The sequence below is a fragment of the Caretta caretta genome, chromosome 2, assembly GCF_965140235.1.
Source record: "Caretta caretta isolate rCarCar2 chromosome 2, rCarCar1.hap1, whole genome shotgun sequence".
NCBI classification, from domain to species: Eukaryota; Metazoa; Chordata; order Testudines; family Cheloniidae; genus Caretta; species Caretta caretta.
The window spans coordinates 45839535-45859299 of NC_134207.1; the positions used below are offsets into that span (position 1 = coordinate 45839535).

General features: G+C 42.4%; 2 protein-coding genes across 8 annotated transcripts in view; both read right to left on the reverse strand.

Annotated features, from left to right (window-relative positions):
- Positions 1–3936, reverse strand: part of SLC26A7 (solute carrier family 26 member 7) — a 139783-nt gene extending 135847 nt beyond the window's left edge. For all 3 annotated transcript variants that reach the window (XM_075125062.1, XM_075125061.1, XM_075125059.1), the window contains exon 1: positions 3812–3936. The gene's annotated coding sequence lies outside the window, so the exon portion shown is untranslated. The remainder of the gene's footprint in view (positions 1–3811) is intronic.
- A 3897-nt stretch (positions 3937–7833) lies between these two features.
- Positions 7834–19765, reverse strand: part of LRRC69 (leucine rich repeat containing 69) — a 58380-nt gene continuing 46448 nt past the window's right edge. For 3 of the 5 annotated variants that reach the window (XM_048841188.2, XM_048841186.2, XM_048841190.2), the window contains one exon: positions 7834–11263. In XM_048841188.2, coding sequence (XP_048697145.2) covers positions 11153–11263 — 111 coding nt within the window. In that variant the 3' untranslated portion in view covers positions 7834–11152. Of the gene's footprint in view, positions 11264–18112; positions 18245–19765 lie in introns of all 5 variants that reach the window. The other 2 variants (XM_075125063.1, XM_048841185.2) reach the window with 2 other exon arrangements.

Sequence of the window (19765 nt, forward strand, 5' to 3'; positions counted from 1 at the left end):
TGGGACATGGCTACCTCAGAGACCACTTCCCCCTCCATGACCTAAAACATCTGTAGCACACAGGGCTGTGAAGGAAGGATAGTCCAGTGATTAGGGGCACTAGCCTGGGACTTAGGAGTCGTGGATTCAACTCCCTGTTCTGTCACAGACTTCCTGTGTGACCTTGGCCAAATAATTTAGTTTCTCTCTGCCTGAGCTGCCCATCTGTCAAATGTGGATAATAGGATTTCATTATCACAACAGTGGTATTGTCGGGCACTCAGATACTATCACAATATAAACTGTCCATCAGGAAGTTTAGACTTGAAATTAGACAAAGGTTTCTAACCATCAGAGGAGTGAAGTTCTGGAACAGCCTTCCAAGGGGAGCAGTGAGGGCAAAAGACATATCTGGCTTCAAGACTAAGCTTGGTAAGTTTATGGAGGGAATGTTATGATGGGATAGCCTAATTTTGGCAATTAATTGATCTTTGACTATTAGTGGTAAAGATGCCCAATGGCCTATAATGGGATGTTAGATGCGGTGGAATCTGAGATACTACAGATAATTCTTTCCTGGGTGTCTGGCTGGTGAGTCTTGCCCAAATGCTCAGGGTTTAGCTGATCGCCATATTTGGGGTCGGGAAGGAATTTTCCTCCAAGGCAAATTGGCAGAGGCCCTGGGGGTTTTTCGCCCTCCTCTGGAGCGTGGGGCATGGGTCACTTGCTGGAGGATTCTCTGCACCTTGAAGTCTTTAAACCCTGATTTGAGGACTTCAATAGCTCAGACATAGGTTAGGGGTTTATTATAGGAGTGGGTGGGTGAGATTCTGTGGCCTGCATTGTGCAGGAGGTCAGACTAGATGATAATAATGGTCCCTTCTGACCTTAAAGTCTATGAGTCTATAATGGGGGCCACATACCCTAAAATAGATAGAGAGACCCAAATTTGAACTCCCAGACTCTAAGCATTCTCGCTGGCAGAATCCTGTTCTTGCTGGCACTCATAAATATCTAGATGGCAGCTATATAAATACCTAGATAAATATCAAACAAAGCCAAAGCCTAAAACACACCTTTCTCAGGAATGAGTATTACAAAAAAAAATTAAAACAAAACAAAGAAACAAGCTAAAGAAATGCTCTCAAGAGAAAAACACAATTGTTCTCATTTTCCAGCATAATTCCGCTCACTGCTTGGATACCCTGGTGCTCTAACTGTTACAGTAGACAAAATGTTAATGATAAAGTAACTCTTACATTGGTTCCTGGGGCAGTGCTGATGAGCTCCAAAAGGAGAGCTACCCAGCATAACCAGTGGCCATAACATCGATGGGGGAGGGTTATCGTTTCTCCCCTAAGGTACGCACTAATTGAAAAGAGTGTATGCTATTCAGAAAGTCGTTTTCAGATGCTCTGTTGTTGGGTTTCAGTTTCAATTCTGTTGACAGATTCATAGATTCCAAGGCCAAAAGGGACAATTGTGATCACCTAGTCCGACCTCCTGTATAACACAGGCCACAGCACTTCCTCAAAATAATTCCTAGAGCATACTTTTTAGGAAAAAAATCCAATCTTGATTTTAAAATTGACATGATAAAAAAAATTTATCATGCCCCTTGATAAACTGTTCCAATGGTTTAATTATTCTCACAGTCAAAAATTTACGCCTTATTTCCAGTCAGAACTTGTCTCACTTCAACTTCCAGCCATTAGATCAACTATACCTTTCTCTGATAGACTGAAGAGCCCATTATTAAATATTTGTTCCCCATCTAGGTACTTATAGAGTGTGATCAAGTCACCCCTTAACCTTCTCTTTGTTAAACTAAACAGATTGAGCTCCTTGAGTCTATCACTAGAAGGCATGTTTTATAATCCTTTAATCATTCTCTGAACCCTGTTCAATTTATCAACATCCTTCTTGAATTGTGGGCACCAGAACTGATCCACAATATTCCAGCAGCAGTTGCACCAGTGCCAAATATAGAGGCAAAATAGACTCTCTACTCTTACCTTGCCATCCCAGGATGGCATTAGCTCTTTTGGCCAAAGAGTCCAACAAAGAGCTCATGTTCAGCTGATTATCCAACACCACCCACGAATATTTTGCGAAGTCATTGCTCCCCAGGATTCTGTATGTATGTGGGGGTGAAAACATGGAGTGACTGATGTACTGGGCAATTCTAGCTCAGCTTTCTATGATTATATCTAATGGATATTGCTGCTGTGGTGTTTTACAGAGTATTGTGTCAAACTTAAGTGGCAAGTATAGTGGCAAGTAAAGCAAGTGTAGTGTTGCCTATGGATTTCTTCAGTTTTAGAGCATTTGATGACACTATACTCCCATTGCCATTCACATACACATTTTGGCTCTCCAACACAACAGTGTGCAGTACTGTTATAAACCAATTCATTTCTATGTACTATTGCAGTTCCTCTAGAGGAAGAGCTGAAAGGACATTCTATAGTTTGGACACACTGAAAAGCAGTGTGGTCTAGTCGTGGATAAAACACTGGACTAAGACTCAGGAGAACCTGGTTCTATTTCCCAGCCCTACCACTGATCTGTTGTGTGACATAGGGCAAAGAACTTCACCCATCTGTGCCTCTGTTTTCCCCTACCACCCACTATCTGTCTTGTCTATTTAGACTGTTGGCTCTATCCAAAAGGAGCCATCTTTCCTCACGTCTTTGGACAGTGGCTACCATAATGGGGCCCTAATCTGAACTGGAGCCTCTGGATGCTATTGAAATATGATTATTATTTTATAATTGTGGCAGAAAACAAAGCCACTCAAAAGAAAAATTTGTAAGGGGCCACAGGTCTAAGTTAGTAATAATATAGCCAGTACTCTTGATTCCGGATTACCTTCTGGAACCAGTTAAGTTCCAGTCTGTCAGCCAAATGCATTCAAAGAAGAATGCCTAGATATAGTCTAGAGACCTATAAACTATTAGAAGGATCACTGAAAATGTCTAAACTGAATGTGTTATTTAAACAAAGCACAATACCATTTATTTTAGTTTTCTCTTTCCATTGTAAACTACAAATATATGAAACTTTATTTCTGAGACTGCTACTGTGTAGAGCAAAGTAAACACTTTAGAAACGTACCCATCTTTCAAAATGAAGAATTCACAGTATGCTCTAAATAAAGCATCCAAGGCTAACTTTGTAACATGAGCTCAGCAAGTCTTACACGCGATTTTCCTTACTGAAGATGTTTTTTGCTGAATTGCTAATTAGTAGCATATAAAAATGCAAATCAAAAATACTGTACACAAGGCTATGCTATTGCTGACATTAAGAAATCAGTAATACTAAAACATAAAAAGTCCTGTTTGAATAATGTACTATTAATAAAAAGAAAAGGAGTACTTGTGGCACCTTAGAGACTCTAAGGTGCCACTCCTTTTCTTTTTGCGAATACAGACTAACATGGCTGCTACTCTGAAACCTACTATTAATAGTATCCTGAATTATAACAGCATTTATTGGTTCTCAAAAATAAATCTAGGAGGGCAGAAATAGATTTGAGTAAGTGATTTTCTAAACAACCATACTACTGAAAAGGAAAATCATCTTAGGAAATGGATATATCTAACACAATTGGACTGCACCTCCTTTGTTTGCCTCATAAACATCAAATTATGACTTACGCAAAAGGGCTGAAGCCTCTATTTATCAAACAGACTCTCATGAAATGATTGTGAGGTTTAAAACATTTTAGAGTAGGTCATAACAGTCAGCTGTTTGTAAATGTTTTCCTCCGAGTCTGCCATTGCGCTAGAAAGAAACCAAACCAAATAGAAACTCATGGTGTACTTGCCTAGTGCTTTGCAGTCAGGAATCTTGCTTTTACTGCACCAGTTGTTTCTCTCTCAGCAACAGGAATTAAAACAATCCAATGTGCACTGCAACTCTGAACACACAGTCAGTGTGCTAGATCCTTGGTCTGTCATAAAAATAAAAAAATAGATGGCTCATTAAAGGACCAAATCTGTACAAGATTGTGCATTTCTGATCAAAACACCCATTAAAAAAAATCTTCTGCCTTTTGCACATGCCTAAGTTTTGTCACTAGCCTTTATTTCACATTCCTTTTGTTTACCACAAGACTGATGGATTATATAGGAGCGTTCCTCTTGATCTTAAGTATTTTCAAAGGATAAATAATTAAAGTATCTACCTATAGATTTGACTGAAATTTTCCTTCGTAATTGATCAGGAAAGAGCTACATATTTCTAGGATGTTGTAGGTATAATAATTCAAAACTAAAGTATTATCTTTTGATTAAACATTAATGGCCTGATTACACATAAAATAGATGCACAGTCAAAATACATACCTAATTTGTACAAAAAAATATTGCACAACAGGCTAACAGCATGCACAAATTATCTAAATTATCTATTTGTGCATTTAATCATTGTAATTGCATGTGCAAATATAGGCACAGAATTGTGTGTGCATTTTGCACAAGTAATTGTGCATCTAACAAAGTAAAACTTCTTCCCAGTGCTTTCTTCCCTGGTATATATATTTAAAGATGCACTTAAGTTCTTTCACCCCTCGCTTGCTAACACTCTTTTGGGAAGAACAGTTTTTGCAAAGATCCATTGTTCCTTGCTAAATTAAATCAATTTCTTGCTTGCCACAAACAATTTAGTATCTAAATTAGTCCATCTATTCGCTTTACATTGACACATTTTCATTTTATTAGGTAAGTAACTGCTTAGGACCTTCCTGCCTGAGAGACCCTCTCTCACGCTCTCTGTGCCTCGCTGCCACAGATGAGATCAGCAGAAACATTTGAGCTGAAGTTCCATTGCTCTAAATGCAAAGATGCTGACAGCCAGATACTCTGTGAGAACCCCATGGCTTTGAAATTCACACATGCCCTTGTTCCAAAATACCTCAAGTCTGATGATTTTCATGACATACTGAAAAGCTCATCTTTTTCCCCACATATTTGAAAATGGAGAATTGTAAGGGTGGGAAATTGTTCGTGTAGGAGGGCGGTTTTAAACTTTTGATGCTCCTGATTTTTTGATTAGGGGTCTATTAAATGGCATAGCTGTATGTAATCGCACCTCTGACCTCCAGAGTGCCTCCTAGCATCCAGGTACGCAATTGCAGGGGTTCTCTCAGTCTAGCACCCTCTTTAGTTGTTCTTGTGCTATAACGGTCTGTTGATATACTTGGCTTAGCACTCCCGTCAGGTCACTGCTCAGTCCATTTCCCTTCCAGGGATAAACAAAAAAGCCCCCAAATAGGAAATTCAAAATCTAATGGCCTTCAAGCCCATCTTCCAGCATCTATCTGCAGCTTATCATTCTTGGCCTTTTTCTCTTGAACACCCATTCACCCCTTCCTGGTCTGGGGGAGAGGCAGGGGAATGCAGGCCCACCTTCTCCTCTGTGTTCCAGCCCAAGGACCCTGTTTTAGGCAGATAAGGACTGTGGGTGTTTTTGATCCCTCTATTTCTTCCCTGAACTGCCCCTACTGTCACGCGGCTTGACGATGTCTTCACCAGGTCTCCACTATCCCCGCCTGGAGCCGATTCCTCATAGCTTCTCCTTACTAAGCCATGAAGGCACTTTCTCCAAGACCATTCCCAGCCCTCCTCTGAAGCAGCTGGGCTGTGTGTGAGCAGTCCCTCATCTCGCACCGTTACAGCAGTCGATATCTTCCTGCTCCAGGCAGGAGTTCCCCCTCAGCCCTCTTCTTTGAGCTGGGGTTTGTGTCTTAGACCTCTTGCTTGGAATAGGCAGCTGCAAGGCTTTATCCAGCACCCTTCAACTGAACACTCTCTCCAATTAGCCTGTCACTCTGGAGGAGTCAGTCAGCCGCCTTCTCTGGACAGTATGCCCCTGCTGTGAGGGAGGAGGCAGCCTTTATACTGGTCCCCTTCTCCTGACTCCTCCCCAACTGATGGGGTGAGAGGATCCTTGCCCTGCCCTCTCTGCAAAGCTTCAGGCCCTTGATGATACAGTATCAAGATTCCTTCCTCAAGCATCATCCATTCCTGGGACTCTAAAGTCTCCCTATATATCTACTGGACCCTTCCAAGCCCTTAAAGGGCCACACCAGGTGGCTGGGTGGGCTGACCACTAGAAGCCACTGCCCTCCATCACACACTACCCCATCACATGTACTTATGTTGGAATATACAGTTTGAAATTCTGTTAGGAGGACTTATGGGCTACGGGCCAAAATTTTCAGTCTTGAAATGGTTAATTCATCATTACCTCACATATATGTTATATGGTTTAATTATTTGTAAAATGCTTTAATATTCTTGTTTTAAAAGTGCTTATATATGTCACAGTTTCAGGTTTAACTGACCCCCTCCTGTTCTTCCTTGAGGGTACCCACTCAAGGTTTAGGCTTCTCAGCTATCACCTCTCAGGGGGCAGAGACCCACATCTCTCTCCCTTCAGACCAGAGGTTTGGGTTTGCTGTCGCTCTGCACTTCACTGCTATTTCCCAGCAGGTCTGACTGGGGTCCATTCATGATAAATACTTACCACAGGTCACCTGTTAATCTTATGGGGCCCTAGAAAGCCAATGTCTTTCCAACCCCACTGCAAGGGTTAGTACCCCCATCCCTGAGACAGAATGTCCTGTCCATTTGCTGAGTCAGACAGACGGCCCCAAGTCAATTTAAACCCAGCTTTTTTCTTTTTTTTCTTTTGAAATAATAAAAGCCCTTTTCTTTGTCTGTTAGTTTCTGGAAAACCCAGTTTGAACCAGTATATGCAAGCCTCCCGGGGAGAGTTCCTCTCTGGAGGTGTTTACAACCTAGCTGATTCACCTTAATCAACCCCTACTGTTTTTTGTTCCTGAAGCTGTGGGAACCGTCCTCACTGGACCTGCACACAATCCCTGGCCCACCGTGATACATGAACTTAATACCATACGGTCCCAAGGATAGGATGCAATATATGTCACAATCTATACAAGTGCAACATATTTCTATAACCTTAGAATTGGTACATACCTTCAAATGCATTAAAGGCATTCTCAAGTGATCAATTGTTACGTCAGACATTATCAATTATTTTTAAAGTATCACCAGTGTTCCAGCATGGTCTGAGCACAGACAATACAGCATTCTGTGCCTGCTGTCTTGAAATCCCCTTGCATAGGGTCCCTTTTCAACCTATCCCAGATGCAGCAAACAACTTAAATTAGAGAACCTACAGGCATGATAGATTCAATTGATTGATTTTAAATTGAAGCAAATTTATATTTGGGGAGTTCTTTTACTACCACTGGCTCCCATTATTCCTGGTTACCAATCTCCCTTCCACCCAGCTATTACCAGCCTGGCATTCTTCCTCATTGACTTGGATATTTACTGCTTCTTCACTCAGATCAGACCCTGTACCCACTCAACTACCATTATCTGCTTCGGATGGATCCTTCCTTGGCCCCATAGACCCAGAGGTTTCACGTCCTCCTGCACAACCTTCCTTATCAGGCTGTCTTTGTGTTTCCCAAGTGTTCAAACATCTGCCTATATCACAGCTGTAGCCTCACTTCACTGGAGCTTCCAGGGACTGTATCATATGTGAAGAGTTTTGCAGAGGCAGAGTAACCTTTTTAAGGGGTGTTCAAGCTGCAACTCAGGCTAGTATTGTGAAAATCCATATATCAAATATTTTATTTATGCATAAATATTTTGTTCACAATTATAGATTAATGTAAATTTAACTTTGAAAATCTTTTCAGTCTGTCTTTCCTTGGTTATTATGAGAAACTATATTTCTTACTAATAGTCCTATGAAGGCCCTTTAACCGATGTCCAGGGGCCCTATGATGACATCACAGTGGTGACACTTCAGTGTGCTTAGGTATTTACAACTTTTTTATTTTCTTTGCCTGTTGTAACATGGAGGTTACACAAGTAGCATCACACTGGCATTGATATACAAGCATAATTAGTTAGCCATATAAACTGCACAATGAAAAGAACAATGGTAATCCTTATTGGTTCATTCCTTTTTTATTAATTCCTGCTAGCAGGAGCAGCAAGATTATTGAAAATCCTTCTGTGCTACATGAGGCCTGCATAGCAGAAAGACATCTGGGAAAAACATCAAAGAAAGTAAAATACCCTTTGGACCTTAAATAGCAGGTGAACCTTCATTTTTCACACTCCCCATCAGTTTACATCAGACCCGCTGGATTTCACTTACCTATAGTAGTTTGAGATTCTAAATTTGTTAGTCTCTAAGGTGCCACAAGTCCTCCTTTTCTTTCTGAGTTAAGGTGGAAACAAATACTATTTCCACAGGGCTCACGACTTGGGTATGAAGAACCTGCTCTCACTGAATACAAGGGAGTTTTGACTGGATTTAAATGGGAGTTTAACAGACAGTTCACTACTGTGCAGGATGTTTGTGATTTGTGACACCCACAGATATTCCAGGCAAAAACATTGCTGGGAGACATTCATTGTAATAACAAATGCTATTTGGGAGTCAAGGACTAGCTGAGAGTTGTAGATGGCCCCAAATCCTATTAATCCCCATGGAATATTCTGTGTCATGGTCACTATTACTATCTTCAGATGAATCTTTACAAAAATACACAAAAGTATTCTTCTCCTGTTTCATCTGGTGGCCTGGAGCATGATTCCGCACATCACAGACATAAGCATAAGCACAGCATGTATTAGTCACGCTGATTTAAGCAGAAGAGAGTGTTCTTCAGGAGCAGTCAGTGATTCTGCCCTGCAGCATGATTACACAATGAATCAAATGGACACCACCAATGGAGTCCTTCTCTCTCTACAGGGAAAGTGTGTTCCCAAGGACTATGCAATCCCATTCACGCCCAAACAAGATCTTCATGAAGGTCACTGGTGTCTCACTCCCCTCCCTGGAGATGAAGGGAGGCCAAAAATGCAGCATTTTTAGTTTCTTGAAGCTGCAGTTTCACTGGGTACCTGGAGGGCATTTCTAGGTTGTGTAAGTGTTCTGTTCATCTTATCATGTATTTCACAGATACTTGCACAAAGAAATTAACACACAAGGCACTGAGTGACAGTGAGGTTGTGACACATCTGATACAGGCAAGGCTTTTCAAAGTTAAGGCTGATACTGCTTAACTCATCTTCTTATGCCTTGGCAATATAATCATTGTAATTAAAGACAGGACAAATCTATTAGCTCATTGAATGCATCCTGTTGGAAACTTTATGTAGTGTTCCCCAAAAGAGGATGTTTACAGATATTAAACCAATATTAGTCTGGACCTTAGCCAAAAAGGAAAAAATGCAGCACATATTGTATTAGAAGCCAAGTATAAATAACTCCACTGCAATAAAAGGAGGCGGCTAAGGCAGCTTTGAATTTAACTTTTCTTGCTTCAGACAATTTGTGTCAAACTGAATTATTTTAAAAACAAATTATTTTAAAACCAAACTAACCAAATGTCTCTCTGAAGTGCCTATTAACTGAGAAAATACAACAGAAATATTGATCAGGCAGTTATTCATTCAGGGCATTAGTTATTTAATAGGACAGTCGAGACCTATGATGTAAATGTGTATTTAGAACATATTTAGTATGTATACCAAGTGTGTGCAATGCAAAGCAGATGCTCCTGTCCATGTGAAAGAGCAGAATTTCAGCATCCAAAGTTCCATCTACATCTGTTTCTTCATTTTTGATAATGTAATAAAAGTGGGATTCTCTCACAGCTTGAGTGATCACATTCTATAAGACTGTCCTACCTGGAAACTGTGGAGGATGGAGACCTTTTGCAGCTTCTACTCCATGCCCCCTGTATGGGGTTCCTAGTCACTGAATCTGCATATGCACAGAACTGGCAGTTTGTTCCCTAGTCTATCCTCAATGCCCTCCTTCTTGTTTGTACTTTCAGAGAGGTATGGTGAATCCTCCCTTCACTCAGCCTGCGCCCACTATTATCTGCACAGCATTACCGTACTGGTTCCATGACACGCCCTCTGTCTGCAATGAATTTCACTTGAAGTGAGTACACCATATTATGAGACAAAGTTCTTGAGAAATGTTTTTTGGTGCTCCACCGATGCCTCATGGAAATGTAAAAATTACAAAAATATTCTATTTAGAGAAAATTCTGCTTGAGTTTTTTGGTATTTGTTAACTTGTTCTTTACTCCTAGGAAACATATTGTTTAAAAACAGTCTTTGCTCTTTAAATATGTGACTGTTCCTGCTTATTCTCACCTGAAATCATTCTGGACCCAATGCAGAAAGGTACTTAACCACATTCTTAACTTTCAACAGATGAACAGTCCCACTGAAATCAATAGGACTGCTCGTGCTTACATTTAAGCACATGCTTGAGCACTTTCCAGAAAAAGGGTCCCTGTTCGTAACATTATGATTCGTTGCAAAGGACAGGTTAATGACATTAACAGAGGATTATAAATTTAGGGGAGAAAGATTTAAAAATGCCTGTTTCAATCTAAAAACATCCAAAGGGATCAGAAAGCAGGGAAGAAAAGAAACCACAAAAAAACAAAACATCTAAGAATTGTTTCTGTATAGAATGTTTTCTCAAAGTTTTCCATGAGGCATATGTGCCTCTTTAAAAATTAAAATTGTTTTATGCAAAAAAAAATCTTAAAACTGGTAATCTTTCTTTTTCATTTTTAAAGCACTCATACATATTTGCTCCTGTGCTAAGACATTTGTATGCCAAGATACAAAACTTCTAAAAAACTGGATTTATAATGGCAATGAAAAAATATATAAGGAATCACTTTGACACGTCTCCATATATTTCTTTGAAGCTTTAAAATTTGATCCTAAATTCTCAGAAAAACAAATAATTTCACATTAGAACATAACAAGACATCTGTCAATGAAGCCACAATACAATTTGTTTACAATTTACACTATAAAACTCATATTTAAACAATGTCATTGGTTTAATTCATCCACTTTTAGAAGCTGTGTTAAGTCTGCCAAAAAACATCAGCATCACACAGTTGAACGGAATAATTATGTATATGGAGATCATTTCTTTGTAATTCATTATCTCTCCATAATATATATTTTACATTGAGAACAGACACAATACTGAACTCTAAGAACTAGCTCTCGGGTAAGGGTAAACAATACCAAAGAGGGCAATCTGATTGATGTTCTGAGTGAATTCCTTGCCTGCTCTATGGTACAGCAATTCCAAAGAATCCATGGCCAGGATGGTTAAAGCATTTGTAAGAGCACAGCAATGTCCTTACAGGCAAGAGGTGCACGTTTCTGCTTATCTTCATTTTCTTTAAAAAAAAAAAAAACAATAAAATTCAATGTAAAAATTGCAAAAATAGAAAATATTTCTACACTACATACACAATTAAGGCAGAGCTGTAACACTGGTGTTTGATATTACTCTCAATAAAGTTGTCTCATAAGAAACTAATAACTCCCAATTTTCTGAACACCCTGTAAATGAAGTAAGTAATTCTTCTAAGGTCTGATACTGCAGGCCTTCTACAGGCAAAATCACATTATAGTTTTAGCTTGAAGAGTAATATTAAAATAGATATCCTTGGGGCCATCTTTTGTGCCTGCTGCAGCACTGAGCACATTAATAAAAACAAATGAACAGGAGTTTTGCCAGTGTAAAAACAGCAAGACTGGGTGCTAATGCAAGTCTAATATGTATAATCTAGCGTGAAAATGGATCAATAGGAGGAGTCTGTGGAAAATTTACTGATCTTTTGGTTTTGTTTTTTAAATATACTTGAAAATCAAGACACTACACCAAGAAAATGAGGTGATAAAAGACATTGAGAGCTTTGCCTCTTCCACTCTGTCTAAATAAAGCAAGCATTTAAGAAATGGAGCTATACTGGTTTCCACAGACCTCTGGAAGTTCAACGACTTGAGAAATACAGGGATCTACTACTACTACGTTTCTTGAAGTGTCATATTACAGTATTGCATAGAGGCCCCCACTGAGATTGGACCTCACTGTGCCAGGCACTGTCTGTACACAAAGTAAAATATAGTCCCCGCTTGGAACAGCATACAAATCTAAACAGACAACGGATAGGAGGGGAAACTGAGGCACAGTGACTTATCCAAGTCACACAGCAGGTCAGTGGCAGAACCTCGTAAGTCCCAGTCCATAGCCCCATCCATTGGAAGACCATCCAGGGCACAAGAGTTTCTCTTTTAAAAATTTAAATTAATTTTACAACGTTATTTCATTTGCAATATTCATTTTAATTTTAAACCTTTTTTCCCCTGCCCTTTACCATAGTTAACACATTCATAGACTTCAATAGCTTGTTGGGTCCTAAAATGTGTAGTTATTTGTAAAATGGCCATGACAGCTCTGAATTAGCAACCTAATAAAATTCTAATAATTCTATTGTAGTTTTTCAAGTCATGTTCATTCCTACAGAAATTAGTTAAATAAATTATGAGATGAAAGACTGTACCTTAAATTGGTTAAACAACCCTGTCCTGGGTAGTTGTACAAGAAGCCAACCAACCTGTACAAGAAGTCTCCTTTAATAATGCCCATAATGAACACTCCAGCTAAATGAGTTTTATTTCTCTATTCCAAAATCTTAAGTTTTTTGTGGGGAGTTGGGTTTTTTTAAGAGCTATATATTTATGCTGTCTGAATTTATCTGTAGGGCCAAATTTTCATATCAGACACTAAATTGTGTGGAAGTAAACCAACATAAGAACATAAGAACAACCATGCTGGGACAGACCCAAGGTCCATCTAGCCCAGTATCCTGTCTTCCGACAGCGGCCAATGCCAGGTCACCCAGAGGGAACGAACAGAATGAATGAACCAGCTTGCCAATACAAATGCAGGGGTCTGCAGGTTCAAGTACTGTATCAAGCATGAATTGAAAAAACCGGTCCTTGTAGTTTTACCTTCATACAGTTTGATTGGAAGCTTAATGGATTCAAAAACCCAAACAAACAGAGCTCAGCAGTTTAGTTACATTTACATAATAATAATCCATATGTATTCATGTGATCCCAAGTCTGAACTCCACCAAGGAGTTCAGAGACAGCATGCTCTAGTGGCTTTGAGGAAGGACTGGGTATCTGGTGACCTGACTATATCCCTCACTTTCTGCCAGTGATGTGCTGTGTAACTTTCGACCAGAGGTGGGCAAACTATGGACAGCGGGACTGTCCTGCCTGGCCCTTGAGCTCCCGGCCGGGGAGGCTCGCCCCTAGCCCCTTCCCTGCAGCCTCAGTGTGCCATGCCACCAGCGCTCTGGGCTGCGACCTCCTGCCAGGCAGTGCAGCTGTGACAGCTGACAGGTGTAGTGTATTAAATTGCTCCCCATAGGAACGTGCGACCTACCGAGCACCAGGACTGACAGCCATAAGTAGTACACCATAAGTGGCACATTTCTACAGGGAGCAATTTAATACACTACACGCGCGTAGGGAAAGCTGTGCTTCCCAAAACAGCCTGGCTGCCACCCCCTATCCACCCCTTCCCACTTCTCACCCCGACTGCCACCCTCAGAACCCCAGACCCATCCAACCCTCCCTACTCCTTGTCCCCTTACTGCCCCCTGCCAGGACCTCCCGCCCCTAACCCGCCCCCCCAGGACCCCACCCCCCTGCTCCCTGTCGGCCCCGACCCCTATCCCACCCCCACCCCCTGCCCCTTATCCAACCCGCCTGCTCCCCGCCCCCTTACCATGCTGCTTAGAGCACCAAGACTGGCAGCCGTTAAGTAGTACACGGTAAGTAGCACATTCCTACGGGGATCAATTTAATACACTACGCCCAGCCCCCCATATAGTTTCGGAACCCCAATGTGGCCATTGGGCCAAAAAGTTTTCCCACCCCTGATTTAGACAATGGTTCATTAGCAATATATGATGCAACAAGGAGGCAGAGCTGTCAGAAAAGCAGTACATTTAATAAAGCTGTTTCCAAGAAAACATGCTCAGGATTTTACTGTTTCTATCTATACCACACGCAGGAGCAACCCACAGACTTACACTCACACCCCAGCTTTTAGTTCCTCCTGAAGCCCAATTCTCTTTCTCCAGTACAACTCATCAGACTACAGACTAGTCATTTAACCTTTCTGGCCTTATCTGCTCTAGTAAAATTAGTACCCATATTCCTAAATTGCTATTGTGGAGAAGCCTCAAGGATTTTTTACAGCATGCTATGACAATCAGGCTTGAACATGGGCATACACATTATTCCTCACTCAGAAATAAAGAATAAAAAGATGATGACATATGATACTTGGCAGGCTTGCTTCTAAACAGAGGGTCAAATTATCAAAATAGGGGCTTTATACTTACATCTATCTCCACTACCAGTTCCAGGTTCAAATGCTACCACACTCACAAATGATTGCATTCATGTAATTAAGAGACAGAGTTCCATTTGAAAATTTGCATTGGGATACTATTCATGCCAACCAACATCCCTTTAAAAGGTCAACTGGATTTTTTTTCCCAAAGTTTAGATCTGAGTTGCTATTCCCATCTTATATGCAGCTGCTCATTCACAAGGGTCTGCTTTAGGAAGTTTAGTCTATCAACAAGCATGCATATATTTTCTGCACTGAACAGTGCACAAATCACATCCTGCAGAGCAACTCATAACTCAAGAGAACACCACACTGGGTCCTTACTGTTTGCTGATGAAATAAAATGACTTCATTTTGGTCTAAAAGACATGACAATGTCCTCTTAAGTAATAAATATTTTGTAAGCAGACAATTTAGAATAATACTTGTTGTGGTAAAGATGTACACTGTGACAGAAATTGATTTTCATACTACAGGCAGAATCCTATCTCTTACATGTCCATGAATACTACCATCTGACCAGGAAAACTAGAAAAATAAAATGGTAATGGAGTTAAAAAGACCAATACATGTAAAGCAGGAGAGCAGAGTATTTGGGAAGTTACCAAAAACTTATAAGGCTTAGCCCTAGTCCACACTATGAGGTCAGGTCAAATTTAGCTGTGTTAGGTTGATTTTATAACCAATGCGTCTACACAACCAACCCCACCCCGTCTACCTAAAGGGCTCTTAAAATCAACTGCTGTACTCCTCCCCACTGAGGGGTGGAGCACTAAAATCGACCTTGCTGGTTTGAATTTGGGGTAGTACAGATGTAATTTCGACAGTATTGGTCTCCAGGAGCTATACCAAGGTACTCCAATGTGACCGTTCTGGACAACACTTTGAACTCTGATGTACACAGGAAAAGCCCCGGGAAATTTTGAATTTCATTTCCTGCGCGTGGCGAGCTCAGCAACACAGGTGACCGTGCAGTCCTAGAATCGCAAATGAGCTCCAGAATGGACAAAACAAGAGACACTGGGATCTGATTGCTGTATGGGGAGAAGAATCTGTGCAGGCCGAATTCTGATCAAAAAGAAGAAATGCTAATATATTTGCCAAAATCACACAGGGCATGGTGGAGAGAGGCTATAACAGGGACACACAGCAGTGTCGCGTCAAAGTAAGGAGCTCAGGAAAGCCTACCAAAAGACAAAGGAGGCAAACAGTTGCTCCGGGTCAGAGCCCCACACATGCCGCTTCTATGATCAGCTGCATGGCATTCTAGGAGGGACCCTACCACTGTCCATGGACACCTGCAAGAGAGGAGGAGCACTTTGTGGATGAGGAGGAGGAGGAGGAGGAGAATGCGCAGCAGGCAAGCGGTGAATCCGTTCTCCCCAGCAGCCAGGACCTTTTCATCACCCTGGAGCCAATACCCTCCCAAGGCAGGTTTCCAGACCCTGAAGCAAGAGAAGATACCTCTGGTGAGTGCACATTTGTACTACACTAGAGGCTTTAAAAGCAATTGTTTGATTTGCCCTGAAGAATTGGGATGCATTTGTGGCCAGTACAGCTACTGGAAAAGTCTGTTAACATGTCTGGGGATGGAGCGGGAATCCTCCAGGGACATCTCCATCAAGCTCTCCTGGAGGTACTCTGCCTTATTTCATCCTCCACGGTAGGACACTTTACCGCGCCAAGCAAGTAGCAAGTAGTCTGGAATCATTGCAGCACAAAGCATGGCAGCGAATGGTCCTGGGTTTTGGTCACATTCAAGCAACATTTGGTCTTTATCTTTCTGTGTTAGCCTCAGGAGAGTGATATCATTCATGGTCACCTGGTTGAAATAGAGGAATTTTTGTAAGGGAACAGTAAAAGGACCACGTTCATGCTGGGTTGTTCGCGCTTGGCTAAAAGGGATCATCCCGGAGAATAGCCACGCGGCGGGGGGAGGGGTGAAGGGATCATCCAAGAGAATAGTCACGCGGTGGGGTGGGGGGAGGTGTATGCTGCACATCCACCCGAAAACCGTAGCCCCTCCTTTTAAACGTGAAACCCAACCAGCATTGCTTGCTATGGGAAAGGATGGCGCTGCAGTTTGAAACCATTCCCACATGTTACGAAGGTGTATGAAGCCAACCCCGTGTACCAAAAGGTTTACTGCGGCTGCATGGAAACCAAACACTGAGGTTATCGCAGATCAGAAAGCGAAAAAAATGCACACGCGATGACATGTTTTCCAAGCTCATGCAGTCCTCCTGCACTGACAGGGCACAGCTTAATGCATGGAGGCATTCAGAGGCAGAGGCCAGGAAAGCATTAAGTAAGCGCAAAGAGCAGAGGCAGGAGGCAATGTGAGGCTAATGGGGGAGAAACGGACATGATGAAGCATATGTTGGAGCTGCAGGAAAGCCAACAAAAGCACAAACCCCCACTGCATCCATTGTATAACTTGCCCTTCTCCCCAAGTTCCATATGCTCCTCACCCAGATGCCCAAGAACGTGGGGATGGGAGGGGCGGCCCAAAGCAAGAGAAGACTGTCATTCAAACAGTTTTGATTTGTAGTGTGGCTACAATAAGCAATGTGACCTTGTTCTTTCCTCCTTCCCTCCTCCCGCACCCCACCCCACCCCACCCGGACTACCTTGTCAGTTATCTCACTTTTTTTTAATTAATAAAGAAAGAATGCATGGTTTCAAAACAATAGTTACTTTATTTCCTTTGCCAGCTGTGATCGAAGGGGGGAGGGTGGTTGGCTTACAGGGAATTAAAATCAACAAAGGGGGCGGGTTTGCAGCAACGAGAAACACACACAACTGTCACACCATAGACTGGCCAGTCATGAAACTGGTTTTCAAAGCCTTTCTGAGGCACAGCGAGCCTAGCTGTGCTCTTCTAATCGCCCTGGTGTCTGGCTGCTCAAAATCAACCACTAGGCGATTTGCCACAACCTCCCACCTCACCATAAACTTCTCCTCCTTACTCTCACAGATGGCACATACAGCAAGCAGCAGTAACAATGGGAATGTTGGTTGCACTGAGGTTTAACCTAGTCAGCAAACAGCGCCAGCGAACTTTTGGACGTCCAAAGGCACATTCTACCACCATTCTGCACTTCCTCAGCCTATAGTTAAACTGCTCCTTGCTACTGTCCAGGCTGCCTGAGAACGGCTTCATGAGCCATGGGAGCAAGGGGTAGGCTGGGTCCCCAAGGATAACTATTGGTGTTTCAACATCCCCAATGGTAATATTCTGGTCTGGGAAGTAAGTTCCTTCTTGCAACTGCTAGAACACCCCCGAATTCCTAAAGATGTGAATGTCATGCACCTTTCCCGGCCATCCTATGTGGATGTAGGTGAAACGTCCCTTGTAATCCACAACTGCTTGCAGCACCATTTAGAAGTACCCCTTGCGGTTTACGTACTGGTCGGAAAGGTGGTCTGGTGCCAAGATAGGGATATGTGTTCCGTCTGTCATCTCACCACAGTTAGGAAACCCCATTGCAGCAAAGCCATCCACTATGAGCTGCACATTTCCCGGAGTCACTACCCTTGATGGCAGACCGTCAGTGATTGCATTGGCTACTTGATTCACAGCAGTCCCCACAGTAGACTTGCCCACTACAAGTTGATTCCCAACTGACCGGTAGCAATCAGGTGTTGCAAGCTTCCACAGGGCTATTGCCACTCGCTTCTCAACTGTCAGGGCCCCTCTCATCTTGGTATTCCTGCGCTTCAGGTCAGGGGAAAGCAACTCACGAAGTTCAAGGAAAGTGGCCTTACGCATGCAAAAGTTTTGCAGGCACTGTGAATCATCCCATACCTGCAACACTATGCAGTCCCACCAGTCTGTGCTTGTTTTCCGGGCCCAGAATTGGCGTTCCACTGTATGAACCAGCCCTACTGCCACCATGATGTCCAAGTTGCCACATTTCAGAGTAACAGCCGTGTTAGTCTGTATTCGCAAAAAGAAAAGGAGTACTTGTGGCACCTTAGAGACTAACCAATTTATTTGAGCATGAGCTTTCGTGAGCTACAGCTCACTTCATCGGATGCATACCGTGGAAACTGCAGAAGACATTATATACACACAGAGACCATGAAACAATACCTCCTCCCACCCCACTGTCCTGCTGGTAATAGCTTATCTAAAGTGATCATCAAGTTGGGCCATTTCCAGCACAAATCCAGGTTTTCTCACCCTCCGCCCCCACCCCTCCAAAACTCACTCTCCTGCTGGTAATAGCCCATCCAAAGTGACCACTCTCTTCACAATGTGTATGATAATCAAGGTGGGCCATTTCCTGCACAAATCCAGGTTCTCTCACTCCCTCACCCCCCTCCAAAAACCACACACACAAACTCACTCTCCTGCTGGTAATAGCTTATCCAAAGTGACCACTCTCCCTACAATGTGCACGATAATCAAGTTGGGCCATTTCCAGCACAAATCCAGGTTTTCTCACCCCCCCACCCCCATACACACACAAACTCACTCTCCTGCTGGTAATAGCTTATCTAAAGTGATCATCAAGTTGGGCCATTTCCAGCACAAATCCAGGTTTTCTCACCCTCTGCCCCCCCCCCCCAACTCACTCTCCTGCTGGTAATAGCTTATCCAAAGTGACCACTCTCCTCACAATGTGTATGATAATCAAGGTGGGCCATTTCCAGCACAAATCCAGGTTTTCTCACCCCCCACCCCCATACACACACAAACTCACTCTCCTGCTGGTAACAGCTCATCCAAAGTGACCACTCTCCCTACAATGTGCATGGTAATCAAGGTGGGCCATTTCCAGCACAAATCCAGGCTTTCTCACACACACACCCACACACCCGGAAACACACACACACACACACACACAAACTCACTCTCCTGCTGGCAATAGCTCATCCAAACTGACCACTCTCCAAGTTTAAATCCAAGTTTAACCAGAACGTCTGGGGGGGGGTAGGAAAAAACAAGGGGAAATAGGCTACCTTGCATAATGACTTAGCCACTCCCAGTCTCTATTTAAGCCTAAATTAATAGTATCCAATTTGCAAATGAATTCCAATTCAGCAGTTTCTCGCTGGAGTCTGGATTTGAAGTTTTTTTGTTGTAAGATAGCGACCTTCATGTCTGTGATTGCGTGACCAGAGAGATTGAAGTGTTCTCCGACTGGTTTATGAATGTTATAATTCTTGACATCTGATTTGTGTCCATTTATTCTTTTACGTAGAGACTGTCCAGTTTGACCAATGTAAATGGCAGAGGGGCATTGCTGGCACATGATGGCATATATCACATTGGTGGATGTGCAGGTGAACAAGCCTCTGATAGTGTGGCTGATGTTATTAGGCCCTGTGATGGTGTCCCCTGAATAGATATGTGGGCACAGTTGGCAACGGGCTTTGTTGCAAGGATAGGTTCCTGGGTTAGTGGTTCTGTTGTGTGGTATGTGGTTGTTGGTGAGTATTTGCTTCAGGTTGC